Here is a 16,983-nt window from a genome sequence, read left to right as displayed (position 1 = left end):
TAGAATAGAATAGAATAGAATAGAAAATAGACTATAGACTATAGAGTAGAGTAGAGTAGAGTAGAGTAGAGTAGAGTAGAGTAAAATAGAATAGGATAGAATAGAATGGAATGGAATGGAATGGAATGGAATAGAATAGAAAATAGACTACAGAATAGAATAGAATAGAATAGAATAGAATAGAATAGAATAGAATAGAATAGAAAATAGACTATAGAATAGAGTAGAGTAGAGTAGAGTAGAGTAAAATAGAATAGAATAGAATGGAATGGAATGGAATGGAATGGAATGGAATAGAATAGAAAATAGACTACAGAATAGAATAGAAGAGAATAGAATAGAATAGAATAGAATAGAATAGAATAGAATAGAAAATAGACTATAGAATAGAGTAGAGTAGAGTAAAATAGAATAGGATAGAATAGAATGGAATGGAATGGAATGGAATGGAATGGAATGGAATGGAATGGAATGGAATGGAATGGAATGGAATAGAATAGAAAATAGACTACAGAATAGAATAGAAGAGAAGAGAATAGAATAGAATAGAATAGAATAGAATAGAATAGAATAGAAAATAGACTATAGAATAGAGTAGAGTAGAGTAAAATAGAATAGGATAGAATAGAATGGAATGGAATGGAATGGAATGGAATGGAATGGAATAGAATAGAAAATAGACTACAGAATAGAATAGAAGAGAATAGAATAGAATAGAATAGAATAGAATAGAATAGAATAGAAAATAGACTATAGAATAGAGTAGAGTAGAGTAAAATAGAATAGGATAGAATAGAATGGAATGGAATGGAATGGAATGGAATGGAATGGAATGGAATGGAATGGAATGGAATAGAATAGAAAATAGACTACAGAATAGAATAGAAGAGAATAGAATAGAATAGAATAGAATAGAATAGAATAGAATAGAAAATAGACTATAGAATAGAGTAGAGTAGAGTAAAATAGAATAGGATAGAATAGAATGGAATGGAATGGAATGGAATGGAATGGAATGGAATGGAATGGAATGGAATGGAATGGAATGGAATGGAATGGAATAGAATAGAAAATAGACTACAGAATAGAATAGAATAGAATAGAATAGAATAGAATAGAATAGAATAGAATAGAATAGAAAATAGACTATAGAATAGAGTAGAGTAGAGTAAAATAGAATAGGATAGAATAGAATGGAATGGAATGGAATGGAATGGAATGGAATGGAATGGAATGGAATGGAATGGAATGGAATGGAATAGAATAGAAAATAGACTACAGAATAGAATAGAATAGAATAGAATAGAATAGAATAGAATAGAATAGAATAGAATAGAAAATAGACTATAGAATAGAGTAGAGTAGAGTAAAATAGAATAGGATAGAATAGAATGGAATGGAATGGAATGGAATGGAATGGAATGGAATGGAATGGAATGGAATAGAATAGAAAATAGACTACAGAATAGAATAGAATAGAATAGAATAGAATAGAATAGAATAGAATAGAATAGAATAGAATAGGAGCTGGAAGGGACCTTGGAGGTCTTCTAGTCCAGCCCCCTGCTCAAGCAGGAGAACCTATACTGACTCAAACAGGTGAATATCTAGTCTCTTCTTAAAAATCTCCAGTGATGGAGCACCCAAACGTTGGGGGTGTAATCAAGTAGAAACTCAAGTAATCGTTCTATTGATTCAATAGGCCTAGAACTCACAATCTCCCAGGTTCTAGCCTGGTGCTTTAACCATTAGGCCAAACCGCCTGTCCAGATTAAAATCTATCCAGCCAACACATGCAGGGAAAGGAAAACGTTGGAGATCTTGGGTTCTAGTGTCGAACTGTTTTTTCTTCCTAGGAACTTATTTGTGCACTGAAATTAGGGTAGACTTTTTTTTTTTTAACCAGAGAGCTATCTTTATAGAGGAACAACTAATACTTTTTTTTTTTTAAAAAGGCTTTAAATACCAATCTTTGAAGGACACAAGTCCTTATTTCATGTTTCTTTTCTGCCAGAAGACTGCAGACTGCATTAGTTCTGAAAACCTGAAGGCTCAAAGACTGTGATCTTAAAGAACTGCCTGTTTGTAGCTGGGGGAAAAAAATATATGTCTTTCCTGTTACTTGAGCATCGCACTTCGCTCCTTCCCCAATCCCAAGAGGAAGGCAACTCATAGTTCAATGTAAAGGATTCTTTGTTGTTTTACAGTAAATAATGGATTGCTAATGATTTCAGAACCGTTTCTTCCCACTCAAAAAGAGCGATGGAAACCTGAGGCTAAGTTATTCCGAAAACACTTTGTGTAACATGGATTTCTTTCTTTCTTTCTTTTTTTTTTAAAGCTAGTTACAAAGTTTGCCTTGAGTCAAACTCAACTCCTGGTACCCAGAGGGCCCTAACTGTGTACTTTTCTCGGCACAATTATACAACCGCTTTGTCCTTAACTTGCTCCTAAGAAGTCTTCCAAGTTTGGGGCCGCAACTTATGAGAGGACTTTATTTATTTATTTTTTGCTGGTTTTTCCTTTCGGGAGCTAAAAGTAGGTCTGATCCCGCTCATCTTCCAAGCAAACGAGGTGGACCAAGTACAGGAAGTTTTCAACTTGTGACGGTTTAGTGACCAAAGTCACCCCAGGTGCTGAAAAAAGGTGACTTATGACCGTATTTCAACATTACGATTGGTTGCGTGATCAACATCCAGGCGTTGATTCGTATTTAGGACGGTTGCAGTGTCCCAGGATCATGTCACACCTTTTCGTAACCTTCTGACGAGCAAAGTCAATATGGGACCAGATTCACTTAACAGTGGTGTTATTAATTTAAGAACCGCCGCGATTCTCTTAACCATTTTAGCAGCAGAGACGGCAAAACGGCGCAAAGCTCACTTAACAGCTGTCTCACTTAGTGACAGAAATTTGGGGCTCAGCAGCGGCCCTACGTCGAGGGCTGCCTGGAGCCTCCTGCTTGAAATCAATAAAACAATGTGTGCCTCTTTAACATTCCCTCACACACAGAGATGTTAACAGATGGAGTTTGGTTTGCTGGCTGTTGCCAACAACCCATTTATTCTTTCAAATTGACAGGAGGAATGTTGTAAAACTGAACTTCTCCAGGGAGGCAAAGTTTGGCTTTTAAACTGGATCTTACCCTTTTGCACTGCGAAGGAGAGATTGCTTCCATCTTAATCCCTGGAGGACCTTGGTACTGTTGTGATATCCGGGTGTGTTCTTATTCTTTTTAGCTTTCTGTTTAGAAGGCACACTGCTGCTCGGAGTGGGCTGGAATGGAGGGAATGCAGTCCTGGGAATGCAAAGAAAGGGCTAAAATTCTACAGCCTGCAAATTAATCTGGCTGATGTTTTATTTTTATTTTATTTTTATTTATTTTTTTAAAAAATTTTTTACTGTAGTTGTATCCTGCTTTTATTAAGTTTACAAATAACTCAAGGCGGCGGACATAACCAACACACCTTCCTTGTCCTGTTTTCCTCACAACAACCCTGTAAGGGTTGGGATGAGAGAGAGGGACTGGCCCAAAGTCACCCAGCTATCTTTCGTGCCTTGGGCAGGACTAGAACTCTCCATCTCCTGGTGATTGGCCCAAAGTCATCCAGCTGACTTTTGTGCCTAAGGCCAGACTAGAACTCACAGTCTCCTGGTGATTGGCCCAAAGTCACCCAGCAGACTTTTGTGCCTAAGGCCAGAGTAGAACTCACAGTCTCCTGGTGATTGGCCCAAAGTCACCCAGCAGACTTTTGTGTCTAAGGCAGGACTAGAACTCCCAGTCTCCTGATGATTGGCCCAAAGTCACCCAGCCAGTTTTCACGCCTAAGGTGGGACTAGAACTCAATGACTCCCACTTTCTAGCATGGTGCCTTAAATTGGTCTCTTAACCTGCTATGCAATGAAGTTATTCTCAACCTGGTGTCTTTCTAATCTGTTGAATAGCTGCTATAATTCCCAAGCTGAGTGTTCCTTCTTGTTTACTAAGGTGGAAAGAAATTCTGGTTTGGAGGGTTTTTTTTATTGAATAATTTTGTGAGTTTTCTTTGTGTTGGATAAAAGCAAGGCTTGGCAAGATTTCATGAACAAAGCACACCTTGTAATCTGTATTTTCTGCCATCTGGTTTTTTCTTTAATCCATCATCATTTCCAACCAGCAACAATTCTGAGGTTTTTCCCCACCCCCCCTATGGTTCCTGATTTTTTTCTTCGTCTTGTTGCGGAATAACTATTTGTTACTTCTGTTATTTCTGCTATTTTTTAGTCCTTAAAAGGACTGTGGAGTTGTGTGTGAAGCCAGGAGATCCTCGCGGATGTCTGGCTACCAGTTCGTCTGTTACTCATTTAGCACCACTCAGGAGACACGCGTGGCTTAAGGTTTGCCACGGACGCGAGTAACTTTGCCCCCCCCCGGGAATAACTATAATTATACTTGAAGAAAATGGTGGGTTCAAATCCTGAATTCTCCGGCCCATGAGCTGACTTCAGGACCCTGGACAGCAGTACTCCTCAGTGCCCTTTTGGAACAGCAACCCAACACTTGATAAAAAAAAATCTTTAAAATTATAATATTTTACACGCTTTGGCTTTTAAAATTGTTTGCGTTCCACTCTTTTGTGGATCCATGAGTGTCATAAAGCTCTGATTGATCAGTTGATTAATTATAGCTTCTTAACATAAATTATAGGGTCGCGGTGGCTCAGTGGGTGAGGACGCTGAGCTTGTCGATCAGAAGGTCGGCAGTTTGGCGGGTCGAATCCCGAGTGCCGCGTAACAGAGTGAGCGCCTGTTACTCGTCCCAGCTTCTGCCCACCTAGCAGTTCGAAAGCACGTAAAAATGCAAGTAGAAAAATAGGGACCACTACGGTGGGAAGGGAACAGCGTTCCGTGCGCCTTTGGCGTCTAGTCATGCTGGCCACATGACCACGGAGACATCCTCGGACAAGCGCTGGCTCTTCGGCTTTGAAACGGAGATGAGCACCGGCCCCTAGAGTCGGAAACGACTAGCACGCATGTGTGGGGGAACCTTTACCTTTACCTTTAACATAAATTATAACATAACCTATATGTAGATTACCACACTTTTCTTGTTATGGGCCCATTGGTTTGCTTCTCTGCAATCTTCAGTCAGTTTTGTTTCTTTTAACGATGTAACCCGGTTTGCAAACAGGCAAACTGTATATTACTGGAAAGCCAAAAGTATATTATTGGATAGCCAAGCTGTGGTGTTACCAGCTGTGATTTCTGAGCTAAACTATACTGGGTTAAATTCTGTAACCTTCTGTTTTCTCTAAGAAAGATAATCCTCTCTCTCTCTCTCTATTTTTTTTAAAAGGATCCTATTAAGCAGGGCATGTTACTTTCCTGAACTCTAAATGTTGAATTTCTTGCATCATGTTTTTTTTATAACAAGCAGCTCTTGAGGGCTGTGCCACCAATCTCAGTTTCTCCATGTTACAATTACCCGGGCTTGTTTCTATATACTCGCGGAAGTGACCTTCTTTAAAAATAGCCCTTAAATTTTTTTTTAAGGTGAAAAAGTGAAACCAGGAACTGTGTAAGGCAAACACAGGTTAACATACTGCCTTCGTTTCTCTTAGCCTGAGTTTAAACTGGAGCTGAAGCGAGAGGTTTGCAAGTCCAGCTTCAGTCTGGGACCCAGATTTGAGATTTACACAAAGTCCCCCGGCTTACGGCCACGATGGATCCCAAAATTATGGTGGCTACGACCTTTCTAGCCACAAGTTGTTACGTGAACCCCTGCAGTTGTTGTTAGTAACATGGCGGTTAAGTGAATCTGGCTCCTCCGTTGACTTTGCTTGCCAGAACGTCGCTGAAACGGACCGCGTGACCCCCCCCGGGACACTGCGACTGTCATAAATATGAGTTTGTTGCCAAGCGTCCGAATTTTGATCACATGACTGTGGGGGATGCTGCAACCGTCGTCCATATACCGAGAAAGGAGAATCTTTGTAGCTAAGGGTTGAAATGAGGGGTCCTTGGTGCTCTCTGAGTTTCTTGCAGATGTTTCATGACCCAGCTAGGTGACACCATCAGTGCTAGAAGGGAGTGTGGAAGGAGGAGGAGGAGAAGACTGGGGTCCTTGATGCTCTCTGAGCTTGGTGGTTTTCTTGCAGACATTTCATGACCCAACTGGGGAAGATCATCAGTGCTAGAAGGGAGGGGGGTTTGGGAAGAGGATTGTGGGATCCTTGGTGCTCTCTGAGCTGGGTGGTTTTCTTGCAGACGTTTCATGACCCAGCTAGGTGACATCATCAGTGCTAGAAGGGAGTGAGTGGGGTTTGTGAGAAGAGGAGGAGGAGGAGGACTGTGGAGTCCTTGATGGTCTCTGAGCTTGCTTGTTTTCTTTCAGGCATTTCATTACCCAACTTGGTAACATCATCAGTGCTAGAAGGGAGTAAGGTTTGCTGAGAGGAGGAGAAGGAGGAGGGAGAGATTGTGGGGTCCTTGGTACTCTCCAAGCTTTCTTTCTTTCTTTCAGATGTTATAGAGAGATAGAGAGAGATAGAGAGATATAGATAGAGAGATAGATATAGATATTAAGAATATATAAATATATTCTTTCCTACCAGCCATCTGTAGAGGCTGTCATGTGCTTGTTCTCCGTTATGTTTTTCAACAATTTCTCCAGGTTCTTCTGGCAGGCGTGTGTGCATATGCTGTACTCAGAGGGGAAAGAAAGGATTGCTACGGACTTATGCAACGTCAGAGGTACCGAGTGCCAAGGAATACTTATGAATTTTTATTTCCATGCAAATTCAAATCAAGCTCTCTTCCCATCCCGGCAGATAAAAATCTGGGCTCGTACAAAAGAACTTGCTACGTTATTAAATTTGGAAGTCATCATCTGATTAGGGCACCCTTTCAACAACAACAAAAAAGTACATATTTCTGATTTATTTTTATTTTTTTTGGCAGAACCCTCTATTTTTAGCGGCAACAGTGGAAAACAGATATCGGGGAGAGGTGTTTCTTCTTATTATTATTGATAGCCCCAAACTTTTGGGGTGGGGTGGGGGACACAGAAATGCTGATGGGAGGGATTAGGCAGGAAATGAAAAGAGGAAAGCGAAATGAGCAATAGGAAATGAAAGGGATAGACATAATAATAATAATAATAATAATAATAATAATAATAATAATAATAATAATAATAATAATAATAATAATAATAATAATAATAATAATAATAAAAAGTTGGAAGGCACCTTGGAGGTCATCTAGTCCAACCCCCTGCTAAGGCAGGAAACCTTATACCATTTCAGGCAAATGGCTGTCCAGTCTCTTCTTAAAAACCTCCAGTGTTGGAGCATTCACCGCTTCTGGAGGCAGGTTGTTCCACTGGTTAGTTGTTCTAACTGTCAGGAAGTTTCTCCTTAGTTCCAGGTTGCTTCTCTCCTTGACTAGTTTCCATCTGTTGCTTCTTGTCCTGCCTTCGGGTGCTTTGGAGAATAGCTTGACTCCTTCTTCTTTGGGGCAGCCCCTGAGATATTGGAACACTGCTATCATGTCACCCCTCACCCTTCTCTTCATTAAACTACACATCCCCAATTCCAGCAACCGTTCCCTATATGTTTTAGCCTCCAGCCCCCTAATCATCTTGGTTGCTCTTCTCTGTACCCTTTCTAGAGTCTTGACATCTTTTTTACATCGTGGTGACCAAAACTGGATGCAGTATTCCAGGTGTGGCCTTACCAAGGCATTGTAAAGTGGTATTAGTACTTCACTTGATCTTGATTCTATCCCTCTGTAAGAAATAGTTGCCAACAATAGGATAGGCACAGAGTTTTCAAAGACTGTCTTCCTGGAGTCCCACCTGCTTGGAGTTTCGCAGGAGAAAAGAGAAGTTTGAAACAAATCAGCTAAAGCTGCCCTTACATATTTCGGTGAATTTGGAGAAGAATCGGTGTGAAAAAGTCCTATCTCTGATGCTGCTTCTCCCCCCCCCTCCCTTCTTCGCAAATACGTTGCTTTTTTGGATTCGACTCTGTTCTTGGCAGGATTCCCTTTTTGCAATCAATAGAAAGGGGAATAAATCTGGAGCGTTTACAAAGCACCGCTGGAAAATATTTTTGCTGCTTGAATACCAATTGTAACCCTGAAACCTTTCAGCGGATGAAAATATGGGCATCGGAGCTAAACGACGGGCCCGATTCTGGAGCTCTCCGATTATTTGGGGGGCTAGGTGTGCGATGTGAATAAATTTGTTTTTTTTTTTTAAAAAAAGCACTTTTTTTAACCAAGTTTCATGAAACTGCACTGTTTTTTTTGGCCAAGTTTCGTTTTATGTTATTTCTGGCTTTCCCCCGCCTTTATTGTTTTTAAAGCCCACCTCTTGATGGAACGAAGAACACATATGCTTCAGAGCCTTTGGGGGAAAAAAGCAGAAAAGCAATTCCCCCCCCCTCATTTGGGAGGGAGATAAGTAGATTGACTGCAGTTGGGATTTATATCCAGACCATCTGTGAGTTCTGTTTAGTTTTTTGCCTTCTCTCCCCCCCTCCTTCAAATGTCTTCACAGCTCTATTTTCAAGCGATTATTCCACCTGGATAATAATAATAATAATAATAAAATATTTCACTCTTACGACGGGCTAGATTCTCTCTCCTAAATCCCAGAACAATTTGCTTATTCTTGCGCTTTTGGAGTTGTTGTTTTTTCTTTTTCCCCTGGCAAACACCAAATCATTTTTATAATCCACTGCAGTCTGACCGTGAAACCAATTACCGCTGCCGATAAAAATGCCCAAATATTTGAGGACCGGGCCTTTTGCCTGCAGAAATAGTATGACAAATACTTCTTCGAAAGTCGGGCTATTTTTAAAACCAGCTCATCCCTCCTCGCGCGAGAGTGTCATCTGGAAAGGATAGGTGCGAAGCTTTTGCGGTGACTTCAGATGGCAAGGATTTGAGGCTCAAAGTAGTTGAGGGGGGGAGAACCCCTGAAATTTCAAAGCTGTCCCTGAAAACAGACTTGCATCCGCCAGGGGTCTTCCCTAGCCATGACCGCTTTTGAATCATTCGATTTAGACCAGTTTTCTTATGCATCGAAAGGCGGTGGGTTGCCGGGAACGGAAAGGGCGGAAAACAGAGGGCTAAGCCGGTGAAAGCCTTAAAGAGGGCTTTGCATATAATCTGTCTTTTTGGAAGGATAGACAGCCGCAACCTTAGCTGACATTGGAGGGAAAATATAAACAAAGCTAAGCAGGGATTGAGCCAGCCTTTGCATGGAAGAGAGACCAAGACAGTTAGTCCTCAAACTTACAACATTGAGTGACGGTTCGAAGTTACCCTAGCACCAGAAAAAAAGGACTTACGACCTTTTTTTTCACTCTTATGACCGTTGGTCCCGTGATTTACACTCAGATGCTTGACCACTGACTCACATGTGTGACGGGGGCGGTGTCCCAGAGTCCCTTTTGCCACCTTCCGTCAAGTCAATGGGGAAGCCGGATTTGTGACTTAACAATTGAAGGGATCCCATTATCGACCGTAGCCAGAAAGGTGGAAAAACGGGGTGAAATTTCTCACTTTGCAACGTAAATTTTGGGCTCCGTTGTGTGGTCGTAAGTCGAGGAGCGCCTGTACAGATAGTCCTCGACTTACGAATGGTGGCTAGACATCCCCTTTGTGATGCTACAGTGAAGGTGCCCAAGAAACAGCAGGGAGATGTTGGATCCTATAAGCTCGGAGGGTGAATTTGGGCCCAGCTGTACTTTGACCCTTGATTTCGTCTCCCCAATATTTGCGCATCTCCAGACCTTTTATCCCAGAGAATCACTTATCTATGCTCTCCTCTGTGTTTCTTAACAGGCAAAGACAACATGCTGTGTAGGTATAACACAACAAGTCTTCTCATCTGCTCTACAGAATGCTGCCGGGAACTTTTGCTCCATCTGTTGTCATTCAGCGCAAGACTTACAAGCTTTTTCAGGTTTGCTGCTGCGGTAGTTTTATTAAGATACAGGAATCGGCTGGCATCAATTCTGGGGGTTTCCCAGAACGTGAAAATTAGACATCCTTTGGGAAGTCAGGAATCAAATTGCCGAATTACTTCAGTAGAAATACTGGATTATTAGTAGAATTATTATTTTATTTATTTATTTATTTATTTTAATTCCATTTATATCCCGAATTCTAGTCCCGCCTTAGGCATGAAAGCTGGTTGGGTAACCTTGGACCAATCACTCTCTCTCTCTCTCTTAGCCCAGCCCACCTCACTAGTTCAGCCCCCCCCTTAAGCAGGAGAACCTATACCATCTCAGACAGGTGAGTGTCTAGTCACTTCTTAAAACCCTCCAGTGATGGAGCGCCCATGATTTCTGGTGGCAAGCTGTTCCACTGGTTAATTGTCCCCACTGTCAAGAATTTTCTCCTTAATTCCAGGTTGCTTCTCTCTTTGATCAGTTTCCAACCGTTGTTTCTCGTCCTGCCTTCAGGTGCTTTGGAGAATAACTTGACCCCCTCTTCTTTGTGGCAGCCCCTCAAATACTGGAACGCTGCTGTCATGTCTCCCCAATTTCTTCTTTTCTCTAGACTAGCCAAACCCAAGTCCCATAGCAACTAAAGTAGCAAACCGGAAAATTTTTTTTTAAAAAGGGCAAATACAAATGTTACGAGTGAAACCAAAATACAGATTGAGGAACTCCTTTATTTGAAAGTAACCAAGCTGGACACACCAGAAAGTAACATAATTCCTGGAAGGAATAACAAGAAGAAAATGAAACAATCAATGCTGGGATAAGAAAATAAAAAGTCAAAGCAAGAAAGCAAAAGAGAGAACTGCAACTAAAGTGGCAAATTCAGGCAGAGGAAACAAAGTAGGGAGTGGATCGAGATGGCAATTTGAGCCCAAACAATGAAAATTAGAGGTAGGAAAGGAAGGAAGGAAAGAGCAAATAATTAACAGCAAATAATTAAAGACATTAATTTAAGTTAATGCAGCTTTCTCAGAAGCAGCGTTCTTGTCTGCTGGGACCACGTTTTAACATCCTAGCTCGAGCAGGTTTAATTCTGTTTAATTTCCGAGGTTAAGCAAAGTTGGTTAAGCACTGGTCCTTATTAAGAAGGCAGCAGAGTTAAAGCCACTTGAATCCAGCCAAATCCCTGCGATAAACCCAGCAATAAATCAAAATAAAGCAACAAATTCAGGAAAAGAGAGAGAGAGAGAGAGAGAGAGAGAGAGAGAGAGAGAGAGAGAGAGAGAGAGAGAGAGAGAGAGAGAGAGAGAGAGAGAGAGAGAGAGAGAGAGAGAGAGAGAGAGAGAGAGAGAGAGAGAGAGAGAGAACGTTAATTTCCCTAAAATGAATGGGAACCCCAAAGGCGGAAGCCAGGAGCACTTGAAACCCACTCCGTGCACTACATTTCCCGGCGGGCTCCGCGGTGTGGAAAAAAAAAAAGCCCTCCGCTGGCTCCCAGGCTGCTTTGCGCGACGGCCGCTTTCCCGCAGCGCCAGCCAGCCGCCCGCCCGACTGGCTGGGCTGGCTGGCTTCCGCCGGAGGGACTACACTTCCCGGCGCTCCCCGCGGCTGGAGGGAGCCCTGGTTCAAGATGGCGGACGGGGTGCTGAGCGCCGGCGTGAACCTGGAGGCTTTCGCCCAGGCCATAGCCGCCATCCAGGCGCTGCGCTCGAGCGTGACGCGGGTCTTCGACTGCCTGAAGGACGGCCGGCGGCACAAGGAGGCCGTGGAAGGCCGCGAGAAGGGCTTCCTCGCCAGCTTCCAGGAGAGCCTCCACTCGGTCAGCCGAGACTTGGGGTGAGGAGGCAGCCCAGCGGGCGGGGCGGGGCGGGGCGAGCGGGGAGGGCGGGGCGGACGGGCGGAGGCCACGCCCCTCCTTTCCTCTGCCTCAGCTAGCTTGGCTGGGGGGGCGTGGCCAGGTAGGGTAATCAGGGAAGGGGGCGGTGCTGGGGCTGCCTCGCCTGGTTCCTTGGCTACGCAGGTAGTGGGACCACGTGGCCCATCATCCTCTCCCCCCCCACACACACTTTACTGGCAAGGCGTGGGAGCTCCGTGCTGCATTGCAGCAGAGGGCCTTGGTCGCTGGGCCTCGTTCTGGTGGGGTGGGGAGGAGAGCAGGCTGGTCTGTCCCTTGTAGAGCCTCCCCATCCAGGCGCAGTGCAGCTGCGATTGAACCCCAGTTGGCAAAGACGGGCTTTGCCCCGCTTTATTATTGTTGTCGTTGTTGTTAGTTGCGAAGTCGTGTCCGACCCATCGCGACCCTATGGACAGCGTTCCTCCAGGCCTTCCTGTCCTCTACCATCTTCTGGAGTCCATTTAAGCTCACGCCTCCTGCTTCAGTGACTCCATCCAGCCACCTCCTTCTCCGTCGTCCCCTTCTTCTCTTGCCCTCCACCTTTCCCAGCATGAGGCTCTTCTCCAGTGAGTCCTTCCTTCTCATGAGGTGGCCAAAGGATTTGAGTTTTAGCTTCAGGATCTGGCCTTCTAAAGAGCAGTCAGTGTTGATCTCCTCTAGGACTGAATGGTTTGATCGCCTTGCAGTCCAAGGGACTCGCAGGAGTCTTCTCCAGCACCAGAGTTCAAAGGCCTCAATTCTTTGGCACTCAGCCTTTTTTATGGTCCAACTTTCACTGCCATACATTGCAACTGGGAAGACCATGGCCTTGACTATACGCACTCTTGTTGACAGGGTGATGTCTCTGCTTTTTAGTGTGCTGCCTAGATTTGCCATGGCTTTCCTCCCCAGGAGCAAGCGTCTTTTAATTTCTTGGCTACAGTCCCCATCTGCAGTGATCTTGGAGCCCAGGAAAATAAAATCTGTCACTACCTCCATTTCTTCCCCATCTATTTGCAAGGAATTGAGAGGGCCGGATGCCATGATCTTGGTTTTCTTAATGTTTAGTTTTAGCCCAACTTTTGCACTCTCCTTCTTCACCTGCAACAAGAGTATTATTAATTATTATTATTAATTTTATTTGTATACCGCCCTTCTCCCGAAGGACTCAGGGCTTGACGGCCTGCTTCGCCACGGTTGGTAAGTGAAACCCTGCAGTCGTTAAATTAGTCACCCGGTCGTTAAAGCTTGTCAGAAGGTCGCCAAAGGGGATCGCGTCACACACGCACACGCGTGCGCACACACACCCGGGGACGCTGCGACCGTCGTCAATGTGAATCGGTTGTCAAGCGCCCGGGTGTCGGATCGCGTGAGCCTGAGGAGGCTGCAGTGGTCATAAGGGTGAAAAGTGCGAAAAACGGGCATTAAGTCACGGTTGCATCTTTGAACTGTCACTTAAATGAACGGTTGCAAGTCGAGGACGGCCTGTCTTGTATAATTCCTGGTTGCCTTTGTACATGGGGTGATTTGAACAGATTCCAAACAGAGAACAAGAAGCTCCTTGATTTGAAAGGAGCCAAACAAAACACAGCAAAAGTAACATAAGGGCTGGAAGAAATAACAATAAAATGAAACACTCAGTGTTATGATAAGGAAATACAGGTCAGAGTGAAAAAGCAAAAAAAAAAAAAACGCAACAAAAGTAGCAAGTACAGACACAGCAAATAAAATAGGAAGTGCTTTGAAAGAGCCAAAACAATAAAATTAGAGGTAGGAAAAAAGGAAATAAGGAGTAAGTTGACTCTTGATAATAAGAATAGAACAGAATGCAGAATAGAATAGAATATATGGAATACAGTAGAACAGAGTGCAGAATAGAATAGACTGAAATAGAATAGAATATATGGAATACAGTAGAACAGAGTGCAGAATAGAATAGAATGAAATAGAATATATGGAATACAGTAGAACAGAATGCAGAATACAATAGAATGAAATATAATAGAATATATGGAATACAGTAGAACAGTGCAGAATAGAATATAATGAAATAGAATAGATGGAATTCAGTAGAACAGAGTGCAGAATAGAATAGAATGAAATAAAATAGAATAGAATATATGGAATTCAGTAGAACAGAGTGCAGAATAGAATAGAATGAAATAGAATAGAATATATGGAATACAGTAGAACAGAGTGCAGAATACAATAGAATGAAATAGAATAGAATATATGGAATACAGTAGAACAGAGTGCAGAATACAATAGAATGAAATAGAATAGAATATATGGAATACAGTAGAACAGAGTGCAGAATACAATAGAATGAAATAGAATAGAATATATGGAATACAGTAGAACAGAGTGCAGAATACAATAGAAAAAATGAAATAGAAATAGAAATAGAATTCAGGATACAATAGAATAGATTATATGGAATAGATTAGAATGCAGAATAGAATAGAAAGCGCAGCTGGATTATTTATCAAGTTACAGCGCAGGTGAATTTCTGGGAAACGAAGGGTGTAAAGCTTCCTAACGATGGTTGTTCTCATTATTTGTTCTTAGTGAATTGGAACGCTTGAGTAACCTCGTGGGCAAACCGTCCGAAAACCATCCCCTGCACAACAGTGGTCTGTTGAGTCTCGATCCTGTCCAAGACAAAACACCCCTTTATAGCCAGCTGCTCCAGGCCTATAAATGGTCAAATAAGGTAAGTAATCCATGGCTTTATCTGTAAGGTGTCAATGTGAATTGTTACTGACATTCAGCAAACTAAAGAATATTTTGCCTTTGGCGTTTCTACAGGGAAGAGAAGAGAAAGGGAAAATGCCCTTTGAGAAATGTGTACACCTGTTCTAGGTTTTATTTAATTACATTTTGGGTGTTTATTTATACACACACACACACACACACACACAGAGTACAGGTGGTCCTTGGCTTAACTCAGTGACCTCTGCAGTCATGTGGTCCTGATCTGGGCGCTTGGCAATGTGCCCTGTGATCACGTGATCACCTTTTGTGGACTTTTCCTGCCGGCTTCCCCAATGACTCATTGGGGAAGCCATGGGAATGTTGCAAGTTGCTGGGATGAGTCTGCCTCACTTGTGCGCCCTCCTCCAGCCCCTCTCCAGACAGGCTGTGCAGGCCACCCCTTTCTGCAGATGTTGGCCACGAGAAGATGATTTGCTAGGTATGGGTAGGATGTGGTTCATTGGAATGGCCAAGGTGATTTTAATCGTTCCTTTGTTTCTCCTCAATCTGAAAGGTAGGAAACGTTTACGACAAATATTACTATGTCATTAGGTATTTTCTTCTGATGTGTCTGTACGTGGTATAGTCATTCACTAGAAACCACACTCACTAGCACTGAGGATGTTAGCTAGCTGGGTAGTGAAACGTCTGCGAGAAAGCCACCAAACTCAGAGCTACTGTATAGAAACAGGGAGCAAGTCACATTCACTTGGACTGATGATATTACCTAGTTGGGTCATGAGACGTCTGCAAGGAAAGCACTAAGCCCAGAGACCACCAAGGACCCCACATTCATCCTCTTCCTCCTCCCCCTCCTCCCCTCCATTCAACAGACCCCACTCCCTTCTAGCACTGATGATGTTACTTAGTTGGGTCATGAGGCGTCTGCAAGGAAACCACCAGGCCCAGAGAGCACCGAGAGCCTTCTGGTGGTCAATGTATCAGCAAACCAAAGTCAAACAATGACTTAACCTCAACGATGGGCCCATTTGAAGCCTAATCTTGGCCAAGAGGCTTAAGTGTGTTTTACTTGATTTTAAATCCACCCCTACTTTGGGATTCCGTTAAGGCTCTCCCCCACCCCACCCCGCTCTTCCAGAGCTTGCCGGCAAAGCATTCCTCTCTGAAACTCCGAGATTTAACGTAGCCTCCTGGCTGGCTTTGGGCTTTGGCTGGGTTCACGATGCAGTTGCATGATGCAGCACTTTTGTGTGGCTCACGAGGTTGCGTCGCTTCTCCGCTCGCCTCGCCTTCAGCAGCTGCTTTAAATAAGAGCATCTGGAATAACGGAGCAGCCTTTTTGAGACATGTTTGGCTCGGCAGCTCGCAACCAGACCGGGGAAATGCTTTCTGTACTTAATTTTTAATTCTCTAATCCTTCGTGGCCGGCTTCTTGTATTTTTGATGAGCTGAGGCAAGGCAATTTTGGCGCCTACAAACCGGGCCGATCTTCCGTTAACGATTGTATTTTTAAACACAGGGCTGAGATCAGACTGGAGCCGAGAGGGAAGGGGATAATTCTCTACAGATCTAATAATTTCGCCCTGGGAGGCGTCAGCGGATGGTTTTGATGTTTTGCATTACTGCCCAGGGAACAAAAGCCTCCGAGTAACACACAAGGGACCACAACCCAAAGCAAATTCACAAGCCGCTTCTATTTGCTAAGTTTGCGATATGCGAGTAATTGGAATTTGCAGTATTTTTTTTTTCCCATGCAACAATGTTGGGCAAAAAAAAAACCCTCAGTCTTCCTATCATTCACGAGAGATCTGGGGCAGCTCACCAAAGCCTCTAAAAATTACTTTTGCCTTGCAATGTTTAACACAGGTAGTCTTCGCCTTAACAACTGCTCGTTTGAGGACCGTTCAACGTCACAACACTAAGTGATGCTAACTGGTCCTTACACTTATAACAATTGCAGCATTTTCTCGGTCATGTGACGTACAAACAATCCTCAGGGTTGGGGCTGTTGCAACGCCCCATGGAGACGTGATCAGAATTCGGGCTCTCGGCGACTGGCATTGAATTGCTTCTGGCCCCAATCGTAGTTGTAAGTCGGGGACTATCTGTAAAATCGAAGAGGGTTGAAATTCTACCGAAGAGATTTGCATTTACTCCGTTGTTGAAACGAATCAATCGGAGACTTTGCCGTAGCCCCGCTCTTTTGAGGACGGTGGGCTGAAATCCCTCCTCGTTTGTGGTAAGACTAGTTCAGGAAACAGATTACGGTACTAAAAGCTCTCTTTTATTATAGGGTGTGATAACAGAAACCCGGTAGAGATGCCACCAAAATCTAGATGTTATAGGAGGGAGGTCTGGAAAACCGGTGGGGGTGATAAAAGAGATCACGGAGAGAAAGGGATTAGAAGAGAAATGGGAGGAGAGAGAGAGAGAGACAGAGAAAGGGAGGGAGGG

The 16,983-nt window shown here is 43.4% G+C and overlaps 1 protein-coding gene across 1 annotated transcript in view; it reads left to right on the top strand.

Annotated features, from left to right (window-relative positions):
- Positions 1-10,976: 10,976 nt before the first annotated feature.
- MED27 (mediator complex subunit 27) overlaps positions 10,977-16,983 on the top strand; it is a gene marked incomplete at its 3' end in the record, with an annotated part of 68,919 nt that continues 62,912 nt past the window's right edge. The window contains exons 1-2 of the mRNA XM_083374851.1: positions 10,977-11,777; positions 14,383-14,527. Coding sequence (XP_083230977.1) covers positions 11,572-11,777; positions 14,383-14,527 — 351 coding nt within the window. The 5' untranslated portion in view covers positions 10,977-11,571. The remainder of the gene's footprint in view (positions 11,778-14,382; positions 14,528-16,983) is intronic.

The sequence above is a fragment of the Vipera ursinii genome (genome assembly GCF_947247035.1).
Source record: "Vipera ursinii genome assembly, chromosome: 16".
Taxonomy (NCBI): Eukaryota; Metazoa; Chordata; class Lepidosauria; order Squamata; family Viperidae; genus Vipera; species Vipera ursinii.
Note: the sequence above shows the minus strand (reverse complement) of the source record. Positions and strands in the feature narration are given on the sequence as shown.